This window comes from Apaloderma vittatum, unplaced genomic scaffold (genome assembly GCF_000703405.1).
Source record: "Apaloderma vittatum isolate BGI_N311 unplaced genomic scaffold, ASM70340v1 scaffold13870, whole genome shotgun sequence".
Lineage (NCBI taxonomy): Eukaryota > Metazoa > Chordata > Aves > Trogoniformes > Trogonidae > Apaloderma > Apaloderma vittatum.
Genome location: NW_009694100.1, coordinates 28,695 through 52,387, shown reverse-complemented (window position 1 = coordinate 52,387; position 23,693 = coordinate 28,695). Strand labels below are relative to the sequence as shown.

At 38.1% G+C, this 23,693-nt stretch overlaps 1 protein-coding gene across 1 annotated transcript in view; it reads right to left on the bottom strand.

Moving 5' to 3' along the window:
- Positions 1 to 23,693, bottom strand: part of SLC4A10 (solute carrier family 4, sodium bicarbonate transporter, member 10) — a gene marked incomplete at its 5' end in the record, with an annotated part of 54,950 nt that overhangs the window by 11,694 nt on the left and 19,563 nt on the right. Inside the window, 8 exons of the mRNA XM_009866404.1 lie at positions 2,132 to 2,200; positions 3,513 to 3,764; positions 6,509 to 6,670; positions 7,122 to 7,235; positions 7,481 to 7,642; positions 10,311 to 10,416; positions 22,106 to 22,351; positions 23,478 to 23,611. Of these exons, the coding sequence (XP_009864706.1) occupies positions 2,132 to 2,200; positions 3,513 to 3,764; positions 6,509 to 6,670; positions 7,122 to 7,235; positions 7,481 to 7,642; positions 10,311 to 10,416; positions 22,106 to 22,351; positions 23,478 to 23,611 (1,245 nt within the window). The remainder of the gene's footprint in view (positions 1 to 2,131; positions 2,201 to 3,512; positions 3,765 to 6,508; positions 6,671 to 7,121; positions 7,236 to 7,480; positions 7,643 to 10,310; positions 10,417 to 22,105; positions 22,352 to 23,477; positions 23,612 to 23,693) is intronic.

Sequence of the window (23,693 nt, the reverse complement as noted above, 5' to 3'; positions counted from 1 at the left end):
CCAGAGTAAGAACGACAGTTGTATTATTTGAGTGAAGTTTAATTACCTGGTTAGTCAGAGTACTTAAGTTCCTTTCAATTTTAATACACATTTGTCTCCCTACGCATTTCTATTGCAGATGTGCTGAAATACTGGATTCTGCTGAATTACATTCTGTGTAGTTTTACTTAGGAAACATCCTGCTCATAACTTCATAATGTTATACACAAAAAAAATCCCAAAACACCAAACCAAAACCACCACCTCACTTTAAAATAGTACCAAGATTTCAAGTCAAGAACTCAAAGTCAGGCAAAACCAGGCTTCAAAGCTGACGTGAATCAATCGTGAACCACACTGAATGGGAGCTGGTTAATCCTGCTGGGCATAGGCACTATTACCCTACCTTTCTGATACATTCTAAACTGCATTTTTTTCATCAGCTGAGCTCGACTTCCTTTAGTACATAAAAAGATAGTCATGGAGGGATCTCTTCAGCCTTTTATCTCCTGCGGATTAAACTCCTCCCCTCCCAATGTCCTTCACCAGACACTTTATCCCAGGCTATTTTCTTTTCCCTACTGCACTTTCTTCACAAAATCAGGAAAAAAAAACCCAAACAAGAAGAATGCCAGAAAGCCAACTGCCATGCTGTTAGGAATGTACAAGAGTGAGTGGTTCTTGTTTTCCAGACCTATTTGGCTCCATACCGACCCAAGACTTTGTGTCAGCTATTACGGCACACGGATGATGGTGATGCACCATTTCTCCCTGTACGGATGAGCCACGCTGTGTTCACACAGTCTTTGGGAATTTCAAGTTCCAGGCATGTGCAAGCTGCATTTTTTTGGAAGTTTATAATTTGGCCAAATTTGAGAAGATTTCTTTTTCACAGAAACAGCAAAAAGCACATCCTCCCACAAAAGCCATCTTATCAAATCTCTATTCCCTGTCCCAGCTTGGGGGAGGGAGGGAGGGGACGCTATCACTTTTCCAAGTAAAGATAGCCAGATTTTAGAATGCCTTAAAAACACTCCTCGGTATTGTACTTTTTCATATCTTTGTTCCGAGAAACAGCTGAACCGTATTAAGTTGACATAATTTAAACCTCAGTGAAAGCCAAACTACACTTCTTAGGAAATCAACCCAAACGGTAAGAGCTAGGCAAAGTTATAAGAGTCCCTGAATACAGAACAGCAGTCAAAAAACAAGAGATGTTGCCAGTCTTGCCTGTAAATGAGAGGTAAGAAAAAGCAAGACATTTTTAATGCACAACTACAAATTTAAATATAATGAAAGAAACAATCAGGTATTTTCTTAGCTTTTTGTATTTGACCGCCTTTTGCGCAGTATAATGCGTGTTTCCATCATGTGATTGTTCTTTCTCAACTATCTTAGAAGGTGTATCAATACTTCAGCTTGCAATAGCAAACAAAGGCACACTGGAAAATTTGAGTGTTTGTGTCAGATGGGCTAAAAGATTTGACACACAACGTATAACGCTCCAGTCATCCAGGAGAAATGGTGCCTAGGACGTCACTACCAACACCGACCTGAACGCTGGAGAGCCTTGGCTTCCGCCAGGGGCTCCTGATTCAATCTGCTTCTGAGCTTCCACTAGCCTTGCCCTTCATTCCTGAGGCTAGAAATTAAATAGCACAGGACTTGCAGCAGTTCCATTTCCCTGCCTAGGGCATTTATTTGCACAAGAAATATTTTCAAAAGCTCATCCGTGTTAGTTTTAGGGCAAGTTAGCCAAAAGCCTTAATATAGGAAAAGTCCAAGATCAAGTTATACCACTACAAAGGCACTAACTTGGGAGCTGAAAGGGCAGCTGGCAAGCAAGTGAATGGGGAGGCAGGGGAGAGGGAAGACCTCCTGATAATTGTTACTCAGTTTTTAAGCTCAGCCAAAATTCCCTTGATAACAAGGGAGAATATAAAAATCAGCACCTAAAAAATAAAAAATTGGAGCACATTACCTAAAGGGAATACTCTATTTAGAGACAAACCTTTTTTAAGCAAGTCACTTTCAAGAATTTAGGGTTGGCATCCTTCCTTTAAGATTATACACAAAAGATAATAATATAGTAAGAGCTACACATTTTATAGGAAGCATCATCAGTAACACACGCTTCATATATCCATTTTACCTGAATTCCCTTTAGAGATGAAGCACCCATGTAAAGAAATACTCCATAAAGTACTGGCATAGGAATAAACTGCACAAACAAGCAGAGAAAGGGAAGAGCATATTAAATACCATTTAACAATTTTAAATGCTTCTAGAAAGACATTCTAAACAGTTGAAATTCAAAGTGCCATATGCCTGCATTAATCAGACAAGTTGTAAATTCAGAGGCACTCAATTACAAATTAATAATGTTTTTCAGAGTACAAAGCAAAAGAAGAATCTGGCTCTCTAGTTTTAATTTCCTCTTGCGGCCAGTTATTACAATATACTTTATTCACTATTAATGAAATTAACAGAACTACATGAAAAATGAAAGTGTTTAATACGTACTTAAATTCTTTACTTAAAAGACTGCTCAGGAGAGCGTTTGAATAGTAAAGCTATAATCCACAGAAAAATGTTCAAAGACACATACAAAACACTTCATACTTCTAAAAGAAATGTTCTGTGCTGTTAGTATTTGAAAAATGGGTGAATTACTTTTATGGAATGATTTTGTAAGAGACTATTTTAAATGTTCAGGTTCTCAGTATACAGTGTGTAGGTAAAGGAATATTTCCATAGATAAGTATCTGTTTTAAATACTAAATACACAAAGCACACATTCTGTATGTTTTCAAAGTGAAGGTTTTATGATATGTTCACTAAAATACTACTGAGTAATACAAGTTCTAAGGGCTTATTGCCTTCACTATGACAATATGCAGGTCTAAGTTCCGGTCTTAGTGAAGCCAGTGGCAAAACTCTCACTGACTTCCCAGAGAGAAGATAATTCTTTAAAAAGGTATTATGTATACAGATGGTATTGTATGTGCATATAACTAGACATTCAGTTTCACGACACTGGTGAGCTGCTGAATACGCAGGCAGCATGAGAGAATTTTCATATTTGTTTCCAAGAAATGAACTATTCTTTCGCAAATGTGAAAATATTTTTTAAATGATCCAGAAATCACATATTGTTCTTAAATTTTCTAAATAAATTTACTTATTGGTGTAAATCAGCAAGACAGTTTCACAATAATTTTCCCTGGGCCCAAAGTACAGACAAAGGGTGAAACTTCCCATACTACAGGTCAATGGCAGAATTCCCTTTGCCTTCAGTCAGGCCACATTTCCATTACAAGCTTTTTGTTTTAAAAGTGTTAGATGTCCTTAGTCATTTTGTTAGGCAAAATTACAATTCCACTTTTGACTATCATTGTGTAACATTACGCTAGTTAATAAAGCGCCTGGAAAGGGCACTCATTAATAAGACAGTAACAACAGTGACGTGTGCAGTGCAGTATTCTTTTGCTTTCCTTACTCCCCCAAAATTCAGGAATACTTGTCAGAAGTACCTTCAGGATACTTGTCAAAAAGACCGATGAGCCCATAAGGACAAAAATCATGAGCCCTGTGACTCTTTGCTCCCGGATTCCAAGAAATTTTGGTTGCTCCCCTGGAGCGGAGCACTCTGATTCCAGTTTTAAGCTATTCACATGGGAAATAGAGAGGACAGTGGCTGCAACAAACCATGGCAATCCCATAATAGAGCACACTCCAAGCATGACTGCCACCATGAGGAGGTCAAGATGGTATCCACATCCTTTCTGTTAAAAAAAAAAGTAAAGTAATGACAGCAAGAAGATATAAAATGAAATCTGAATTCAGGAGAACACTCCTGGTAGGCATTCCTAACGACAAGTTAGAGACAATTAAAAAATTTGTGACTTGTAAGAGAAAATAGGGGTTTTTTCCCCTCTGTGTTATACAATTTGGGTCAGTAGTGATGGCAAATTGGTTATCTAAGGGGAATTCCTACTAGTTCATAAGAAATGTCTAATGTTATCAGACTGATTCCAGTTATGAGTTAAGAGTACACAGAAGAAGTCCACTTTACAATAGGCACCAAATTCCTCTCCTGCTTATAAAAGAGATACTAGGAAAATAATGGAAAACACATAGATTTCTTGTTTTAACTAAATCTCTTCTGTTGGTAACAGCAGAACATCCAGCTGCACTGTCAGCTTTCCACCACATTAATCTTAACAGACCCTCCATCCATCCTCACACAGAAAGCAGAAAAATACGTATTTTGATTTTTTCCTACACAAAAAGTCTGAAGTTAACATTTACAAAGTCAGCTTATGCTCTAATGGGCCACAAAACCACACTGATCCCTTTAAAGCTTTTACAGATGGTAAGTATGTGATAGTAGTAAGTTTCCACTAACATACTTTCACCTCATCTAAGAACAGATAGCTAGAAATTAACAGAATTCAAACTACAATTACACTATACATTAAATTAAACTATAAAATGATACTGATTCCCTATTCAATATTTAAAAGTAGCATCATAAACATTCACAGGAAAAGTCAGTACAAAACATTTGGTTTTAAATGTCTCTGTAGTAGTCAAATATTCTGTACGTTTACCAACCGGAGGATGTTGCTTTGCTTTTGTAGTAGGGGATAGAACTCTTCAGTCAAGTCTTAGATATATTTAAAACCCTGCAAATACAATCTGCGCTTGAAAAAGACCAACGAGCTTGACTGTATAGATATCTGTTACCATAGCTGAAAGGGGTATTTCTTCCCAATTTTAGTAAGTAATCAGGCCTGTCACACAGCTGCAAGCAGGAGCTCAGGCTATTTTCCTTTTACAAGTCAGGTAGGTAGCTATCTCCACAAAATTTTGCAATATGGCAACAAATCCAATGTCATGGTCTGATGAAAGGGTGATGTTCATGCAAACAATGTGAATATGTTGAACCATAATTTTGCCTGTAAACCCATGCAAATGCCTTTTGACATAAAAAAAGTAACTAAACTAAACTTGGAAGGGTTTGCTACAGAGACTGCCAAAAGCTGAAATGTGCACTATTCAGAATTTGCTATGGGAAGTATAAAAAAAGAGGGGAAAACGAGTTGGAAGCAAACAAATCACTTCTTTCTGAAGACAACTTTTACTTCTAAAACGGGAAGCGTCTGGGTTTATGAAAATGTAAGCCACATATCGAAATGAAAATGCCATCTTATTTGCTTACATTATTTAAAAAGGGGAATTCATATAAAGAGAACTAAAAGAATCAACTCTAGGAACCTTGCCTCACTCCCCAAAAGCGCTACGAGCTTATCTCCGAGACACATCTTGACAAATTCAGAGATGTGTCAAACACAGATATTAGTTACAGGCACAATGCACTCAAAGAAAGAGTTTAATCCTAAATCCTAACAGAGACACCTTTTTTTACCTTCTGACACATTTATGAGGAATGTATCTGCTAATGCATACAGAATCCGAGAGCATTTCCTCACATTCATACATGATCTGAGGAACCTGACATATGGGAAGAAAAGGAAGCATAGCAACAGGTGATGCTACACCAGACCCCAGCAAAACTAAAACGCAGCAAGACAAGGGGGCAGCCAGGAGGACCATCTGACTCCCAGATGCCAGTGCTGAAAAAACACATTCCAAAGCTTGGCAGCAAATTCCTGCATCTGTCAAGTTAACCACATGCAATGCTATGGATTGACATGAAGAGCCAGGCTGACAAAGAGGGCAAAAAAAGAACATATCAAATGTCACAATCATCCAAGAAGAGGCAGTGCAAAGTGAAGGTTGCAAATGCATTTGCTAAAGCAACTTGGGATTGGATTGCTGCTTATTAAAAGTATGTCAAAAAAAGCCTAAGCTCACTGCATATACATGTACAGAAACCTGCTGCTAGATTTTGCCCAACAGTTTTTCAGAGGGGTGATGTCCCTTTTTCTCTCTCCATCTGCAGGCAACTAAAGTGTTAGAGAACAGAGCAGGAAGTTGTCCTGCGTTGTTTTAAGAACCCATTGTGCCTCTAAAGCTCAGATTTATTCTTCTCCCTTCTTTAAGCTAGGAGGGGCATTAAAAAATCGACACGTAGAATCAAAGAAAAGGATGAAGAGAGGGGGAAAAAAATTCCTGTATTACAAAACAACCCATGAATAGTTTTTCAAACTCCAATCCAGTAGAACAACACTGTCAATATCTGAAGAGGCATTTAATATTACGGTACTTAAGGAAATTATTAACATCCAGATTTGTTTCAGGTCAGTGGGTATCATACTTCTAATAAAGCATAAACGATAGCAGTTTCTTGATCCGTAATCTCTGTTACAAATTACATTCATAAATACTTATGTAAGGCAGTGAATCACTGATAGAGGGAACAGGTACTACACAGATCAACAGAGAAAAAGCGTAACAATTTAAGCGGGTGCTATATAACATATAACAAACTCACGCAGATGAAAGTACATTTCATAACCTGAAGCAGAAAACACAGTGAAAATATAACTATTTGAATGAATACCTTTAGTTTGTGTTCTTTTCTGTTGATAATGACAGCTGTGATCTGCTGGTCCATAAAGATAAGGATAGTACAAAGCAGGGCTGGAATTACAGCAGCTATCACTGTCCACCAAGGATTAGGCCCCAAAGGAGTAATAAACCAGCCGCGATCATCTCTGGTGGGCTACAAGAGCAGAGTCATGCATGACCAGTCAGAACTCTAAGGATGATTTACATTTCAACTTCACAGGAATACATACAAAAAAACCATTACTATAGGATAGAAAATCAACCTATGTAAGAGCACAGAAAAATACCAAAAAGAGAAATTACATATAACAACATCATCTGGAATATTACAAGCTTGGTCATATATGTTACAATGAACCCAGCATTTAGAATGAGCCCCAGAACATTACAAGAATTTGGGTGATTTGAACCATGTTGGTCCTCACACAGAAGACACTAAGAAGCATGAAGGGGCCTGCTGGGAAAGGCTCACTTACAATTAACCAGAGAGGCTGTGGAGTAGAGAGTAGTATCACTACTCCCTGATGGCAAAAGAATACAATAAACCCACTACAGCACACTACTTTGTCGAAATAATAAGGCAGTGCAATTTATTAACGAATTACCTTAAAAGCATTTGGAACCTGAAGTTTTGGTGATGGAATCCCAATGGCATAGTCAATTAAAACCATGGACAAAATAGTGAGAAAGACGGCAAAATCGCTGACAACAGATCGTACCTACAATTATTGAGAGAAACAACAATTTTAACTAAAGCATTGATGTATGATTTAGGATTTTTCTTCACTGTTTTAATCCGTTTTGTGCTTACAGCTAAAACTATGCTTATTTTGACACGACTTTCTAACAGAGGAAAGATGCAGTGTCCACTTCACCAGCAGTTAACTGAATCTGCAATGCAGACGGAATGTATGCTTACATACGACTCATGAAAACTTCTGAATTAAAAAAAAATGGCACACACCTTCGTTGGGAAGTATCGGCTAGTTTTGAACTGCTTCAGTGTGGATGACAGCGTTACTGTAGAAAAGAATAAGATGACAGACCAGAAGAGGACATCTGGAACATAAGGGCCATGATGACCACAGGCTCGTCCAACAAACTCTCCATGAAACTTTTTACATTCCTATCAGGGAAAACAAAGTAACATTGTTCTGAAAAAATCCATGCTTGCACTAGGATTTTCCTTCCAATTACATTCCTAAATTACAAGCAGATTGTATGTCTAGAAATAGTAAAATAATTTTTAGATATCTATGCTTTCAAAAATTAAAACTCCTAACATTTGTATCTAGTCTGCATGGAAAACTCTAAAACCCTCAAGAGAATCTCTTTTTTGATCATTATTAAACGATGATGTCACTAAGACATACTATAAATAAAGTCACTAATATAAAACCAGATTTATTTCAAACCAAACAATTACACTTTTACTATTTCCAGTTTACAAACACAGATTTGCAGTTCCTAATTCCTTCCAAGAGAAGAAATCAAATTTTGAAAGCTACCAAGAGAAAGGCTGCTCCTGGTGCATCCTCAAGAACTGACTTTTTTTTTTAACTTCACAGGCCAGGCAATTGAAGAAAAAGCTACTCAGAATGTGTAGGATTAGCCTAAAAGGAGACCAATATATTTAATACCACATGGGGGCAGCACATTCCACAAATTATCGGAAAAAAACCCAAATCTGTAACATGAACTCTGCCCAATGTAATATATAAATCAAATGCGCAAATACCGCAGAAAACATGTCTAGTCATTCCCTAATACCATCCTGAGTTGTCTAAAACCATGCTTGTTCCAAGTCAACACGCAGAAAAACAAAGAGTAGCTCAAAACGTGAGCTACAAGCCCTTGACTGGCAACCCTTTCCTTCTCCTTCCCGAATCCCTCCAACACTTAACAAGCAAAAAGGAACACAACATCCAGAATCAGAGCTTCCAGACAGCAATATCCTGCCAGATGAGGATCTTACTGGTATAGGAGTAAACCTGGGATTCACAGGATGCACTACTGATTGAGGAAATAAAGGTTCCAGGTGAGGAAACAAAAAATCGGGAAATCCAGAAGAACTTCTCAAGATTCTGGGACAACAAATAGAGAACTTGGCCTGGCCTGAGCTAGACCTTGGTGCTGGCATAGCACAGGGATGAAATTCATCATATACCTACTGAAAAGGGCTTTGTCACCATCAGAATAAACACTTTGATCACGCTCATTTTGTCCTAGATTGCAAAAACAAATGTGTTAGTCCTACTGTTGTTTTTAAGAGAGAGTGCCAACCTAGATCTTTGGAAACGCAAAACTTTTAGTTCAGGAACAACAGGAAGAAAGGAGCAGTAAAAAAGCCAGTGGAGTGAGACTGATCAAATATTTATAGATAACTAGGTCTCATCTTTTACTGCGGTTCCCTCAACAGGAGAATTTAAGTTTTCTGATGATGCTTGCAAGAAATAAATACATAAAAGCATGAAAAAATTCAGTTATTTCTTTGACAACTATGAGGAGTCATGGGAAAAGTTGGTCAGCTATACCGCTACCCGTGTAAACTCAAGTTTTGGTAACAAGCTTTTACAGAAGTTTTAAAGGGTTTTATGTAATGCAGCCGGTCTTTTACATTTATAGTTAAAACAAAATCTGTTATTTTAAATCTCCTCAGCTGCAAATGTACTCTGAAAAACACTGTCAGAGATCTGAGAAAGTGAGAGGAGGAGTCTGCCCCTGCACAGATGCTCTTAGAGTGTGCTGCAATTTTGAGAATATTCATTCTGGATTGCTGGAATCCCTCAGGCCAGCAGTTCTCAACTTTCTCTCTGCTGTTGCCACACCAACGGAATTGAGGAGCAGTCCCTGCTATCAAGACAGAGCAGCCATGGAAGGCAGCTCTTCCTTAACTCATGGCAGGAGGACACCAGTTCTTCTGCATTCCTGACTTTGAAAGAAAAAACAGTATCTGCAGGAGATGGTCCACTGGACTGGCTTCTGAGCATTTCATTTCGTTATGCCAATGATGAAGTCAATTCAAGTTATATTTTTGAAATAACCGTTCAGTTTGCACTCAACTCTCCTTGACTGTATAATGAAATGATCCATCTGTGAGAAAAAGCAACGGTCTGATCTCAATGTGACATTTTAAACAAGTTGTAAATGTTGCTTCAAAGAAGGCAAACCTGAAGTAATAAAACCTTTAAACCAAGAAAAGTGTATCCTTTAGAAACAAGTTACATACCCATGCAAGCTCCCCAAACTGTTTGTAGCTTGTTCCTTCACCCCTCAAAAAACTACACAACTAAAACACAGATAAGACTGAACATCTACAAAAAAAGAGAAATTTGGTTGCCAAAAAGAAAATGTTACGAAGTTCACCTTCTCTTTTCTAGCCTAAACAGCTGTAAGAATGTATTAGGGGAAATAAATGCTTCTGAGCCGTCCTACACAAGTGAACTCTGGTTTTGTCATTTGGCAGAATTTAGGACAAATCCCTTGTCATTTAACATGTTTAGAGTTAATCTCAGTCAAACTCGTGTGCTAGCGTGTCAAGAAGTTTCCAAAGCAGCGCACAAAATGCACATACTTGCTTTTATGTGTAGTATCAAAGGCTGCAAAATGTTTACAAGAGGAAAAAATGCTACAAAATCTATGTTAATCTTGGTCCAGTTAAGCATAGTTCACGCTCTATTGAATAAACGTGATCAGAAAAAACATTGTATTTTTTCAATGTATTTGCTGCAGTAGGAGAGGCAAAATTATTTATGTTTAAGCCTTTATTTATTAAGTTCCAATATTTCACTTACTGACACAGTTAGGTTCCCCCACGGCACATCAGATGCAGATATATTGTAGTCCTGCCAGTATTGTAAGGTTTTATTGCTAGGATGTTCTGGTTCCACACAATTACATCTGGAAAGACAAAATAATATTTTTTTTTCCTTAAGAATGAAAGACATACCAGATATTAATCCAAATTATCAACTTAATGACATACTGAAATTGTGCTCTACTTTGCTGAATTTCAGTTCCGATGAATTCAGTAAATGCATGCTTTGAAGCAGTTTGTAGTTCAGTAGCTAGTGCTATTACTACAGTATAATTTGCCGTGAGGTGCATATGCATATATAGTACGTAACGAGACATATTTAAACCACTGTCCACAGCAAGTTTTTCCACCTGTTTTCCTCCTATTCTATTGACACTTCTGAGCACAGGTGGGAATACTGAGAACGTGCCAGCCCTGGCTCTGAGAACTTCTGTGACTATTGTTTTTCCTTTCCCTGCAGCTGCTTTAAAATCAGGGCTTTCATTTTAAATTGTGTATTTTAGCATACAAAACGTGAGGATGCAATGTGGGAGGACAATACCGCACATAGGCAATTTAAAGTCAAAATTAAGTCTTTAAAGCCTCTGAAGCAACTGTGGGAGGCTTTTTCTTTGACAAAGCCTTCAAAATATGCTGGATGCTCTGTAGGTTCCAAGATGTCAAATATGCTTTGCAGTTCTCCTTAAATTAACCCTACTTCAAATATCTATTGTACTATCTACCCTGCTAGTATTGTAACATGCTTATGATGGATGTAAATAAATTTTGTGCTCTTCTTTCTGGTAAAGTTGGCATGGGGACAGGATAACATCTCCACTAGAGAGTGGAGAGCTACTAAGCATACATTTGCATTCCAGTTCTAGAAGAGTATCAGTTTATTCACTTACCTACGCCATCTGTTTTCGCTGTGACTGTTTATCTTTCTACAAAATGACAATTCTCTAGATTTATGTAATATTTGCTACATAAGAAAATCTACTATCTACATTTAGAGTACAGAATAGTGCCACTGCATTTCAATTACAATACTATACATGTGACAACAGCTGCACTTAATGCATACATAGAGAGAGATGCAGGTTGTCTTGGTGCAACTCCTTGCTTTTAGTTTAAATGCAGCTATTTATAAAAGAAAGAAAAAACCCTTACAGCCCATGAACAAAAAGCAACAACAGGAAAAAAAAAAAAAAGAAAAAAAAAGCAACAGCATTCAGAGAAATAGAGGGCCTGAGCCAAAAGTCCTTGAAGTAGACTGGATCTTTCCAACATATTTCATATGCTTTGGATCAGGCCCCATGTGCAGAATGAATGTGTGTTCAATGCATAGTTTAAAATGTTACAAAATGGGTTAAATGAAGCACATCACTACTAGTGAGCTACAGCAGCATAATAAAGTCAACCAACGGTATGTCTATGTTATCGCAAGGGAGTATTTGATGTTCATGCAACAATGCAGAAGTGGTTACTACTATGGGTTACGACTTTTTCCTGTGAGCACAGGAGCTCCCTGCCCCTGGCGTCCATCGCTGATCGCAGACTGGCCAGACGCTGGGCGATGGCCCATTGGGGTTTGATTACAGTAGGCCAAGGTGACGTGGGCTGTTCACAGTCACTTTCTCGCTAGAAGGGAAGACTGTGTGTGTCACCAACACTACACGGTACAGCTACACTTGCTGCAAACTGCAAAATTACATTTAAAAGTTAGAGAAGCCAAAGTTTTTATTGCCTTAGTCAGAAATGCGACAACTGAAGTCATAGTTTAATAGGGCTCAAGTAATTAATCTTCAGATGAGATCACCACCCTGTTGATTTCTCTATCAATACCACTTTCCTCCTTCAGAGCATTGCACTTTGGCCTTTACCAGGCTCCACAAGTATTTACTGACGACAGATTGCTCATCAGTGCAAAACTCCACCAATGCAGACCACAGTCAGCCTGCGCCCAGCTGTTGTCACTGAATGGGTGCAGAATTAGACCCTAACTACAAAGATCACATCCTGACTTCTACTGAGAAGATCATTCAAACAATGAGCTCAGTGCTTTGATATATACATATTTGTTTTATATCGTTTTCAATTTATACACCTTTTGGCAATACTGACATTTTGATGTGAGATTGTCTAATTTACAATATACATATAATTTGTCTTCCAGCATCACAATAATTGTTTAACATTACAGAAACGTGAGATAATAAGATGCTCTATGTCCAGCCCAGAAAACACAATTTGAGGTACCATTCAGTGCCAGAACATAAAATATTATCTGTCAAAATGTGACATTTCAAACAGATGTAATTGCTTCAATGACTATTTCCCAACACAACTGACCTGCAAGGAGAAGCTCATATCAGTTAAATAAGGCTTTCTACTTCAATCTTTTAGAACTTTTAGTCTCTTTCATTGTCATTTTCTACTCTGAGAGGTCAGCTCTCAGGAAAAAAAGTAAAATACACTGAATTGTTAACCACTAATACATCTTTCTATTTCCTTGAAAAATACTACTTGGAAAGCTGGAATAAGCAAAATGTATTGCCTCGTGGAGGTTCAAATGCTCTTAAATTTCTGTAAAGTTGGTTAAAGTGCTGAGCACTCGCCCACTACAAGAGATCTATGTGGAGTTTATGCTATTACCAACCAGCAAGAGACTATACATACACCTATAAGCATATTTTCTAAGCAACATTTCAGCTCTAAGTGCAGTAACAGCTTAGCAACGTACTCCCATGCCTTTTAGCAATAAGGAGTCAGCAATCATCTTCATTATGCTAAGAGATACAGAATGTTTCATTTGATTGTCTTTCATCATGGCTAGGAAGAAACTGCTTTTTTCAAGGCTAGAATATAGGCAGGGAAGAATCTGACACCGATGGTGGTGGCAAAAGCACAGGTGTCACTATAGTGGGAAAAAAAAAAATCCCTGCTGCCAATCTCACAATATAACCACTTCATCACACTGATGACAGAACAATTCTTTCTGCATTTTTATACTTTTGGCTACTGTAAGATGTTCTGATCTCCTGGGAGCAATTCGTGTGTCTAAACATGCATGTCCACATATCTCATAGTATCTGTGGCATCCACAATGGGTTGGCACATATGTGAGAAGGTCTATGGTGACTCACGTCTTCGTTTTCTCAGCAGCTGGAGGTTAAGAGATACCCAGTCACAGGTCACTCTCTTCTGTATTTAAAATGTCTTTGTTTTGCAAATAGGCAGGAATCCGTGGTGCTTGCTTTCTTCTAGGGTATCTAAACATCTCATACACTCTATTACAAAGCAGTTTATAAACCTGAGGTAGACTAATAAATCATTTCAGACAAGATAGTCTTCAAGAAGCTGCAAGAAAGCTGTCCTAAGATCAGAACTGATAAAAGGAGAAAGTAAGAGAAAAATAAAAGCCTGCACCTGCTAGCTAGAAAAATAACCAGAGCAAGAAGTTTTTATTGCATTTACACCTTCCCAGGTGCTCAAGAGATCTCTGGCAAATCAGGACGGGGAACACTGAGGTACCTTAGAAATAACAGATTTTAGGACTAGCTGGCAAACTGATCTCCTCTGGAGCCTGCACCTCTCTCCATTTTACAGAAGGATCTAGATCAAGACTTCGGCTAAATCTGCAGCATCAACCCAACCATAACAGTATAGGCAGCACAGGTCACATCTTTGTCCTCCCAAACTCCCTACATTTTTCCTAGCCCTTTCTGCTTTTGTTTTCTATGTCTCAATTTCATAAACTTCATTAACCTGAGGCAGTCATCATAACTGCACCATTTGCAACATTTCCTACAACTTGCCCTGTTCCCAAAGAACAGAGTTGGGATTTGACAGGAGCAGCATCAGGACATCTCAGACAAGCAGCAGTGTTCTTTGCTCTGCAAAGGGAATAGTTAGCACTCTCCTTAGTGGCACCAAAATTACTGTCTGTATGAGCCCTCTTTTCGTTGGAAAATGGGTAAGAGAACATAGGTTAGTAAATCAGAAATCGGTTATTTTATATGTAAAGGTAAGGAACACTTTCTCCCTCCTTTGTATATCAGCAATTGAGGATAAACATGGTTGTTGCTCAACAACTAGTCAGGTGAAAGGTTCTGTACTAAAAACGCTTTCATCCTGACTATAACTTTCTGTTTACTGCAAAACAAGAAATTTATTCCCTAGGCCTTCAGTTGAAATTAACCTGGGTTTGGTGGGGGAATCCCTCCAATTTGCACCTCTTACACCCGATTCTTCAGGGTTGCTCTTCATCATTTTCTTCTCTTTAACCTGTCACATGTGCCCTCCTCCCCACACAGACTTTTAAACAGGCAGTATGGGGCCCAACCTTTCAGCTGCCATTACAGCCAGTGTAGGAGCTTCAAAAGAGAGACTTGCATAGCATTTTTGTGAGTAAAACATACTTAGGTTGCGCAGCAGCTCTGAAAGCCTCCTGGCCATCCCTACGCAGTTGCCATTTTTCAGTATGTTATTTTGATTCAAGACTATGAGGTAGGCACTACCAATGACTATGTAATTCAGAAGGTGCTGTTTTGGAGATCCTATTTTCTCAGCACGTACATATTGCAAGCTACATCTGTTTATACTAGCTGCGGATCTCATCTATAAGAGATGCAACTGCAGCTTCTTCATCATTAGTAACTTACCATCTCCCATTCCTAAAAGGGCAAAATGTCTTCCTGGCTCACTTAAGATAGAGAATAAGACTTGCTCAATATGAATATTTATATTATTAAAAATACAACAGGCAAGTATGACAAATAAGTTACAAAATGTGCTTGCTTAAACAATATGTCTCACTGAATATCAGAGCACATATTGGTAATATGAGTAGGAAATTTTTCCCCTAAGACACAAAGTATGTTCTACCAGTGTGGTGTGTCCTGATCACATAATGGAGACAGAATAAGAAGATGGCAAGCAATGGCCATCACTAATTCTGTTTTTAAAAGGTATTAGAATATATGTGTGAATATTCTTTATGTTGCATTTATAACATTCAAGGAAAGTACATCAATAGCAGAATGCTATGCATTTTTAGGTTATCTGCAAATACACCATATGGGCGCTCACACAGTCCTTGTTTGTTTAACAACTGCTTTGGGAAGGGAACAACAAAGGTACCGTGGGTGATGACTTCTCTGCTGTCCCATACCTATGACGCCTGTATACCCCTGGCACTATATTGACCATATTCCTTCTGATGTCAACATTCATAACAACGAAATAAAAGTCTCAGTGGAGAAGAGACTGAAAACAAAGTAAGTAATACTGATGGGAAATGGACTTGTCAGTTAAGTTCTATTCTCAGTATCATGAAACTCTTTCAAAGCACAGCTGTCACAGCACGACAAGATTTTTTCTTCATTTATTCATGAGAACTGCCATCCTGAATTAGACCATTGAGTCCTTAAGTTAAATAGTCCATCTCTGACAAACACGAACATCAGTAGGCAGCCACACATATTCTCTAAAGTTGGAAGTCTATATATTTTAGTTGGTGAAGTTAAGGAGGAAAACAGAATAGTCTGTGCAACTACCTAGACAATGCACTCAGCAGCACAACAATGTCACACACAGAAGAGATTTGGTATAATGCTGGTTCCGAAATAATGTACTGTAATATACTATAATGCTATCTGCGACTGTTCAGGTATAGTGTATCAATACTCATAAATGTACTTTATGAAAACCATGTAAGGGTTTAATGTAAGCCCTCCTAGATTTTGAAGGCATTGTGTAAAACCTATGATCAGCTACAAATTGAATGCTGCGGAGAATTGCTTAACAAGATCTGTTTCCACAATGGAGGGGATGAGGAGCAGGAAACAATGAAACAAGGTGAGCATTCCCTGCTCTCCAAAGAGGGAGAAGAGAAGAATGAGTCAATCTGGATGGGCAGAAATAAGGAAGCCCTAGAATAAACAGAATAAAGAAAAAACATTTCTGGATTTCAGGGTTTTTCGAAAAGCAAAAGGGAATCAGCAGTTAAACTCAATGACGGCAGTTGCATGGTTCTGGGAAGAAGAGGGACATTCTTAGTGAAAGACCCACAGGATATGGCACAGTTACTTAACTGTAGAAGAAAAATAGAAAGAAGGGGTAAAGAAAATCCGTGTTCATAGATTCTATATTCTAGCTTCAAAGCAATCATTACAGGGACTGGAATTCAACTACATGCCTGGAATCCTAATGAGAAACTCTGCTTAGCATCACTAACTTTTCTCATTGCATCTGCAGCTTAAGGAATACAGGGTATAAACCAACATAATTTACATGCAATAATAATGTATTGAGACTAAGTTATACAGATAACGAAAGATTTAAAACTTGCTTGTGCAAACACTGGTATGGACAAAACTAATCTTCACAACGTCTTCTAGAGGCAATGGTTTCTATAGCCTGCAAAAGATACTGAGATTGACATGATCTTGGCTCCTTAATTACATCAGAGTGGGATTTTCTACTCCTAATGCTTAAGTGCATGTCAATACCAAGACAGATTGCAATATGCATATTACTATGCCAAGAAATCACTTTAAAATTATTCAATGTAATCTGTTAATAATTGAGTAACTTCTGGTAAAGAATTATTAAAAAACAACATGAATTCATCACTCCGAAAAAAAAAATTAATAAAAACCAAAAGGTATACAAAGTCCCAAGATCTAAGCAATCTCACACTGAGAAACAACTGATGTTCTGTATTCTAAGACAACTATCTTAAAATGCTTCTGTTTTAAACGATACCGGATTGCTTTCTAAATCACATTCCTTTCACTCACAGTGCTTACTTTGAGAACCGGTTTCTAATCCACCCAGTTGTAGCATTCTCCTTTCCTGGCAAAAATTACATCGTAATATTTAATATACGTGTGCATCAGTGTTCCAGACAGGATTCACTGACTGGAGATATATTTGCTACAGGGGTAGCAAAAAGCAGGAGGAGGAGAGTGCAGAAATAAAAGAGTTGCTATGCCAACCTACAAATGCTAATGGCATGACAAATACAGAAAGGTCACAGTTAAAAAAAAGAAAAGAAAAGAAAAGAAAAAACCTACACCAGAAAAGAAAGAAAAGCCCAGATCAAAAAGTATGTAATTTTCTCTAATAAACAATGCAGCTACTGCATGTAAATTCCTTCAAAACAATGCAGTTTTAAAAGAAAAAAAATGCACCATAGTAGCACACGAAAATCATGTTGTCTTTGTCCTTCTTTTCATTTAGCTTTTAAATGCCTTATTCTTTATCACCTATATTATAAAGACACTATTTTAAGAAAAAGTTACATATGAATGCTGAAAGCTTTTGCCTGCAAGTAGATCACCTGACAATTAGGGCCAATATTTTTACAAAGAGTAACAAACAAGTGTTATAACAAAAAAGAGCAAAAAGTGCATTAGGACTAGTTTTATATTAATTAGATCATGCAACAAAATGTATTTCTGTCTTTTTTGAGATAGAATTCTGTAACAAATTCAAACTCCTATCTTCCACCTAAAATAGTAAAATGTTAAATAGGAATTTTTAAGATATGTTTTAGGAGGTGTTTTAGCTGTTTTTTTAAAAATTTGAGTCCACTTTTTTAAAAAAAAAAACATAAACAAAAAACCCAACTGTTTTGAATGTTCTTTCTATAGTCTTCTAAGGCTTGTTAGAGCAGCTACTAGTAACAACTCCTATACACTTAGATAAAAAAAGGAGATGCATGTAGTAGTCTTTTACATCAAACTCCTGCAACAGAAATTGTTTATGACAGAATTCAAACCCACCCAAAATACAGAACGAGTTTTCTCTCTCACTTGAAATATGGTTCCAATCTGGTTGAAATACCAACTACTTTAAATTCCTATTTCCTTTGTCTTTCTAGTACTCCAAAGCACAGTACTAACGGCATGCCAATGACTCTTCCCGGGTCAAACTCATGTCTTCCACAGGTCAAAAAACAACAGTACTGGGATGCAGACAGACCCAGGGACATGAAAGTATCCTTGGAAAGTCCATGGGAGAAGAGAGGAGCGCTGGGCCACAGCACATATTCAAAGTTTCAAATACACACAGTGTCCTGACCTATTCATCATCAACTTCTTGAGTGGGCAACAGGCAGAATACAGAAAACACAGAAATTTTACAGTATAACCTGAGCTTTCTAGCGCAGAATTGCAGATCCAAGATGAAGTTTTACATAAGCTTTGGCTGAGCATTTGAAGAGAAATGAGTTGCTCAACCTTTTGAAGTTCACCCACTGCTAATTAAAGAACTGCCAAGGCTTTACTAACAATTAAAAATTTGTCTTTAAAATCCCCAAAGAGGAATATGCAAACAGCTGTTTTAATTAGCAAAACAGCAGATACTAATTAGCTTCTGTAACAGAGTATGCTGGTCCTTTAAGGACAGGACCAGTTTCAGCCCAAGTTTGTTACCCATTTAAACTACAAGTAGAAGAAGAAGTGAAGTCAGATGCTGCAGAAAAAGCTTCTAATTCCTTGTGAAAGCAATATTCCCCAACTTTAAGTACACAAAAGTAAGATTTTCATTTCAAGCGAGCATTTATGCTTATTCATCTTCTAGTTTCTGATCCTTCTGGAACTGAGATGTGTACAGACATTTGAGCACGAACTGAAATGTCTTGTCTTGTGATGATCTTGTGAAGATGTTAACTGTAATACCTTCCTGTTCTGAGCAAGTGGCCACTGTATCTGGACAGAGCGCGTATCTGCACAGCAAACCCATGTCGTTCGGGCTGGGAAAGCACTGTTCATTTGGGCAGCTAATGCAGAGTGGTCCCAACGAGCACATTCTCCCAGCCAGTCTGAAGAACTAAGAAAATCTCATACCAAGGGGCAGGGAGGGGAGAGAACAGAAGTACTGAGTCCAGTTTTGGGCGCCTCACTACCAGAGGGACATTGAGGCACTGCAGAGGGCACAGAGGGGGGCCACCAAGCTAGTGAAGGATTTGGAGCATGTGTCGTGTGAGGTATGGCTGAGGGATCTGGGGCTGTTTAGCCTGGAGAAGAGATTGAGGGGAGACCTTATCCCTCTCTACGAGTATCTGACAGGAGGTTGTAGTGAGGTGGGGATTGGTCTGTTCTCTCTAGTGGTGAGTGACAGGGCAAGGGGAAATGGCCTTAAGTTGCACCAAGGGAGGTTCAGGTTGGATATTAGGAAGAACTGCTTTACTGAAAAGGTTGTCAGGGATTGGAACAGGCTGCCCAGGGGGGTGGTTGAGTCACCATCCCTGGAGGTGTTCAAGAGATGGGTAGATGTTGCGTTCAGGGACATGGTTTAGTGGTGTTCATAGGGCTAAAAAAAGGTTGGACTCGATGATCTTGAAGGTCTCTTCCAGCTGAAAATATTCTGAGATTCTATGACTCTAAAGCTGGAATTACCGCATTGCTGTGTTGAGAGCACAGATCCTTGGAATCAGCATATGTGATCTTACAAGATAATCAATATGCAAACTGGCGTTTCCAACAACCAGTTTTAAGGTTAAAAATAAAAATAAAATAAGCCTCATCCCGTAAGAGCTATGCTGCCCGTAAGTACATCTACAGCGAGTCATCTTGGTATTAGTAGGGTCAGTTGCCTCAGACACGGTATTGATAATAAACAGGACATTGCCACAGGTAGAAGATACAAAACAAATGCCAAAAGTGAAATGTAATGCAAGAGTTGTCAATTTGTACGCAGAGGGAAAGAATAACTGAGAATATAGGCATGAAACGATGAGCCTAGAAATAACTATGAAACTACTCTACCAAATGATTTTGATAGCTATACATGTTGGAAACCACCAGGCAGCAGACAAATCTTTCCTCCAAAAATCTGGAAGACGCCCTTCAGGAACTGTATCTGGAAAAATCTAAGCCTTTCGTGCTGGTATTCCAACGCTGTAGGAGAGGACAGGCCAACAGCTGTAATTGGAGGACGACAGTCACTGCATTTTTACCATAGGGTATGCTCTGCACATTCTACATTCAATGAAGACAGTTACCAAGCGCAGGCAGCAAGTAAACAATGCTCTTCAAAGATCAGTCTGGGATTCTGATTAATGAATGAAATTTTAAATAAAACCAAAGCCATTTAGTTGTAAATGTAAAGACTATGATGATTAAACACTGTCATAAAATACAGAGATATCTATCACTGGACCTCTAAGACGAGCAAGACTTGTAGATTTCTCAGAAATCTCAAGTGATATCACAGGATTCAGCTAACCCCACAGAGAGCGAGCTACGCAGGAATCTGCATTTCTATTTGTGTTTATGCTTTTCATTACGTATTTTAACATCTCAGCTCCACCTGCTAAATGGTTTCTGAATTTTTTTTGTCTTTGTGTAGTATTCCAACATCTGTTTTTCAAAACTGTATGAGAAAATCACATTCTCTTTTTTTCTTTCCCTTCGAGATGACTACTTTGAAGTGGTAAGGGGGAAAAAAAAATCCACAAATACTGTGCTGTAAGAGTAAAATACCGATTTCATAGAAGTGAAGTGAAGTTAAAAAAGACCAAGCTATAACCTCAAGTGCATGCATGGTCTATTCTTGATGTTTATTGCTTTCTCAAATTAAGATTCCTTTCTCTGCTGATTTATTAAGAGAGAAAAAATATTTTTTTCAACATTATGAGAGAGTACATCACAATAGAACTATTGTTTCTGTAACCTAACTTGTTCCGTGATTTAAGGTATACAATATGCATTCACATTCAGGATTTGCTAACTATTTTTCTAGTGATAACATATACAAAACTCAAATGTTTTCTCCGTTGCTGTGTTTTGTTTTTCCCAGCTTAAAATGCAAATGAGACATTTGGTTGAGACACTCCTGTTTTTCCAGTGAACAGAAGATGTGGCACTGTTCACGCATTGTTTCTTTTGGGCCCCTCCCTGCTCACGCAGAGAGTTCACATGGGTTCAGTGAAATAAAAAAGATTTCTCTGAAAATGCCTTTTAATGACATTTTAGTTACTGAGGTGACCAGGCTTAATTTGCCTCAGGACACACCAGAATCTTCTCCTTTACTAGAGTAACATTTTTGTTCTCATTTCAGAGAAATCAGTCTATGAGTTTTTACTTCTAAATCAAACTATACTGATAAATGCTCTTCACTTTTTTATTGTGCAAGTAGAATACTACCTGTCAAAACTCCACAATAAAGTAAAGCTGCTTAAATAAAGTAATATTAAAAATCCTGTTATTAACAAATTGATTACAACAAAATCACTGAAAAGCACCTAACAATTCCAAATCCACTTCAGTTCTTGGAGCTTGGAGCCCTAACTGCCAGAGAGATTAAAATAAAGTAGGTACATCAAATTGTATCCTTTTTAAATAGCCCAATATTTCAATTTGGAAAAAACCAAACAAACAAATACACATATGATATAAAAACGTTGCCTGAACACCCAATAAAATATTGTAAATCATCAATACAAGGTTATAGTAAGAGATCATTGAGTTATATCTCATTAAATAAAAACGCGAATGAAGACGTAAAGCCGAGGTCCCTCCAAATCCTATTAATTGCACGTGTGTAAGCTTTTACAAGCTGCAAGTCAGGATATTTTTTACTTAAGTAAATGCATACTGCTTGTACACATATACCTCCAGTAACTACTACTTCCATACACGAGCATCATGCCTAAGTCAATAGCTTCCACACATTAAGTTTGCAACTACTGTAAACTTTTCCTGCTTTGCACCAGTTTGAGTTCATCTCAGAGAAACCATTATCTACAAAAACCCTTGTGTTAACAGAAGAAATCTTACGTACGCGTATTTTGTCAGCAGATCCAAGTCATTATGCATGTTGATTGGATATGTCTCACTGAGATGAAACAGCTTCTCTAAGGCCTCATAAATGAAAATTATGCAGATAAGAGAAGCAAAAGCTTCTTCAGTAAACCGGGTAATGTAGCAGACAAGGGAGCTTGCATCGGTTGCAACAAGGATGATGCACAGGATTGCAGTCCACAGCCCAATGCTAGCTCTCAGAGAAAGGTATGACAACCCATACTCTCTGGAAAAAAAAAAATAAAAAAAAAATTAAACACAATTTATCTTTTGTGAAGCCACAGAAAATGGAGAAGGGGCAGCTCCAAAATTTCCTCTGCCTAGGGATATGCAATTCTGAGGACAGTGTGAATCAGAAATTATTTACGTATTGTGAACTGAAGATACCGTAAAGTCACCTCTTGACGTGAGCTCTCCTCGCCATTAAAAGGACACAATGAGCTTTATCTCTACTCAAGTGAGTTAGTAGCTTTGATAATAGTCACATACACATGAAATGTTTAAGGTGAACCGATTTTTTATCCTATATCCTGCCCTGTGAATAGCAAACACCATCAATTTCTTCCTAAGCTGCAAGAGTAGCTCTAATAAAAACCTTCATCAAAATCCTGTACACTTATTGCATATGATAATTGAGCTCCAAATACACTGGGTGATGTTATCCCAGAAAATGGAAAGTTCTACCTGAAGGTGACAAAAGAGCTTTTGGGGTGCTAAGTGGGGTCTCCTCTCATTGTTCAGGAGACCTCAGTGAAGAAGTCCCTGTCAGAGCAATGGTTGCTAAGATGCAGACATCATTTTCACCCACACCGTGGCAGAGGAATGTCACGCATGGCACTTGAACACAGATATGGGGCTATGCTACTCTGGCACGACACCTCATCCCTCCTCCGTTCAGGCGGAGAGAAGACAGAGTCTATATTAGCGACTACTGAAAGGTGGTACCTCTGCCACTGCATTACTTCCTGGGTAAGAGGTGACACTTTCTGCATGAGTCAGGGATTAGATAAATCAGAGATTTAAATGCATTGTTTCAGTAAAGACAATGATACAATAAAAATTAAAAAAACCAACCAATATCCTGAAGCTTGCATTCCCCTTCAGAAGAGTGGGAGTATTTTTTGAAAACAAACAGAAAAATCCCCAAGCAATAAAAACCCCACAAACCTTTCCGCATCAGCACCAATTCACTCATCTCAGTCACTGCATAGTTTTCAGACTCTGAAAGACTAAGCAGTGCACTCCGAAACAAACTTTGCTCTTCTTTTGCAGATGTTGTAACTTTGGGATCAGTGCCCCTACTTTTACCTGACAACATCCAAGGGATGATACATATCACGATCTTCACTTACTTGCAAAATTTGAATAAGATCTTCTCAAACACTAAAACTGGTCCTGTGCTGCCAAGTATAGTGAGAGGCTGTCCACCAAAGAGAGAGTAGGCAATTCCAGTCATGGATGCTCCAAACAGCGATTCTATCGCACTCTGAACATGATACAGAGAGAAATGTCCATAAATTTTCAATCAGGTTCTTTTTGCAACGTCTTAGTCTATAGCGTTCTAAACA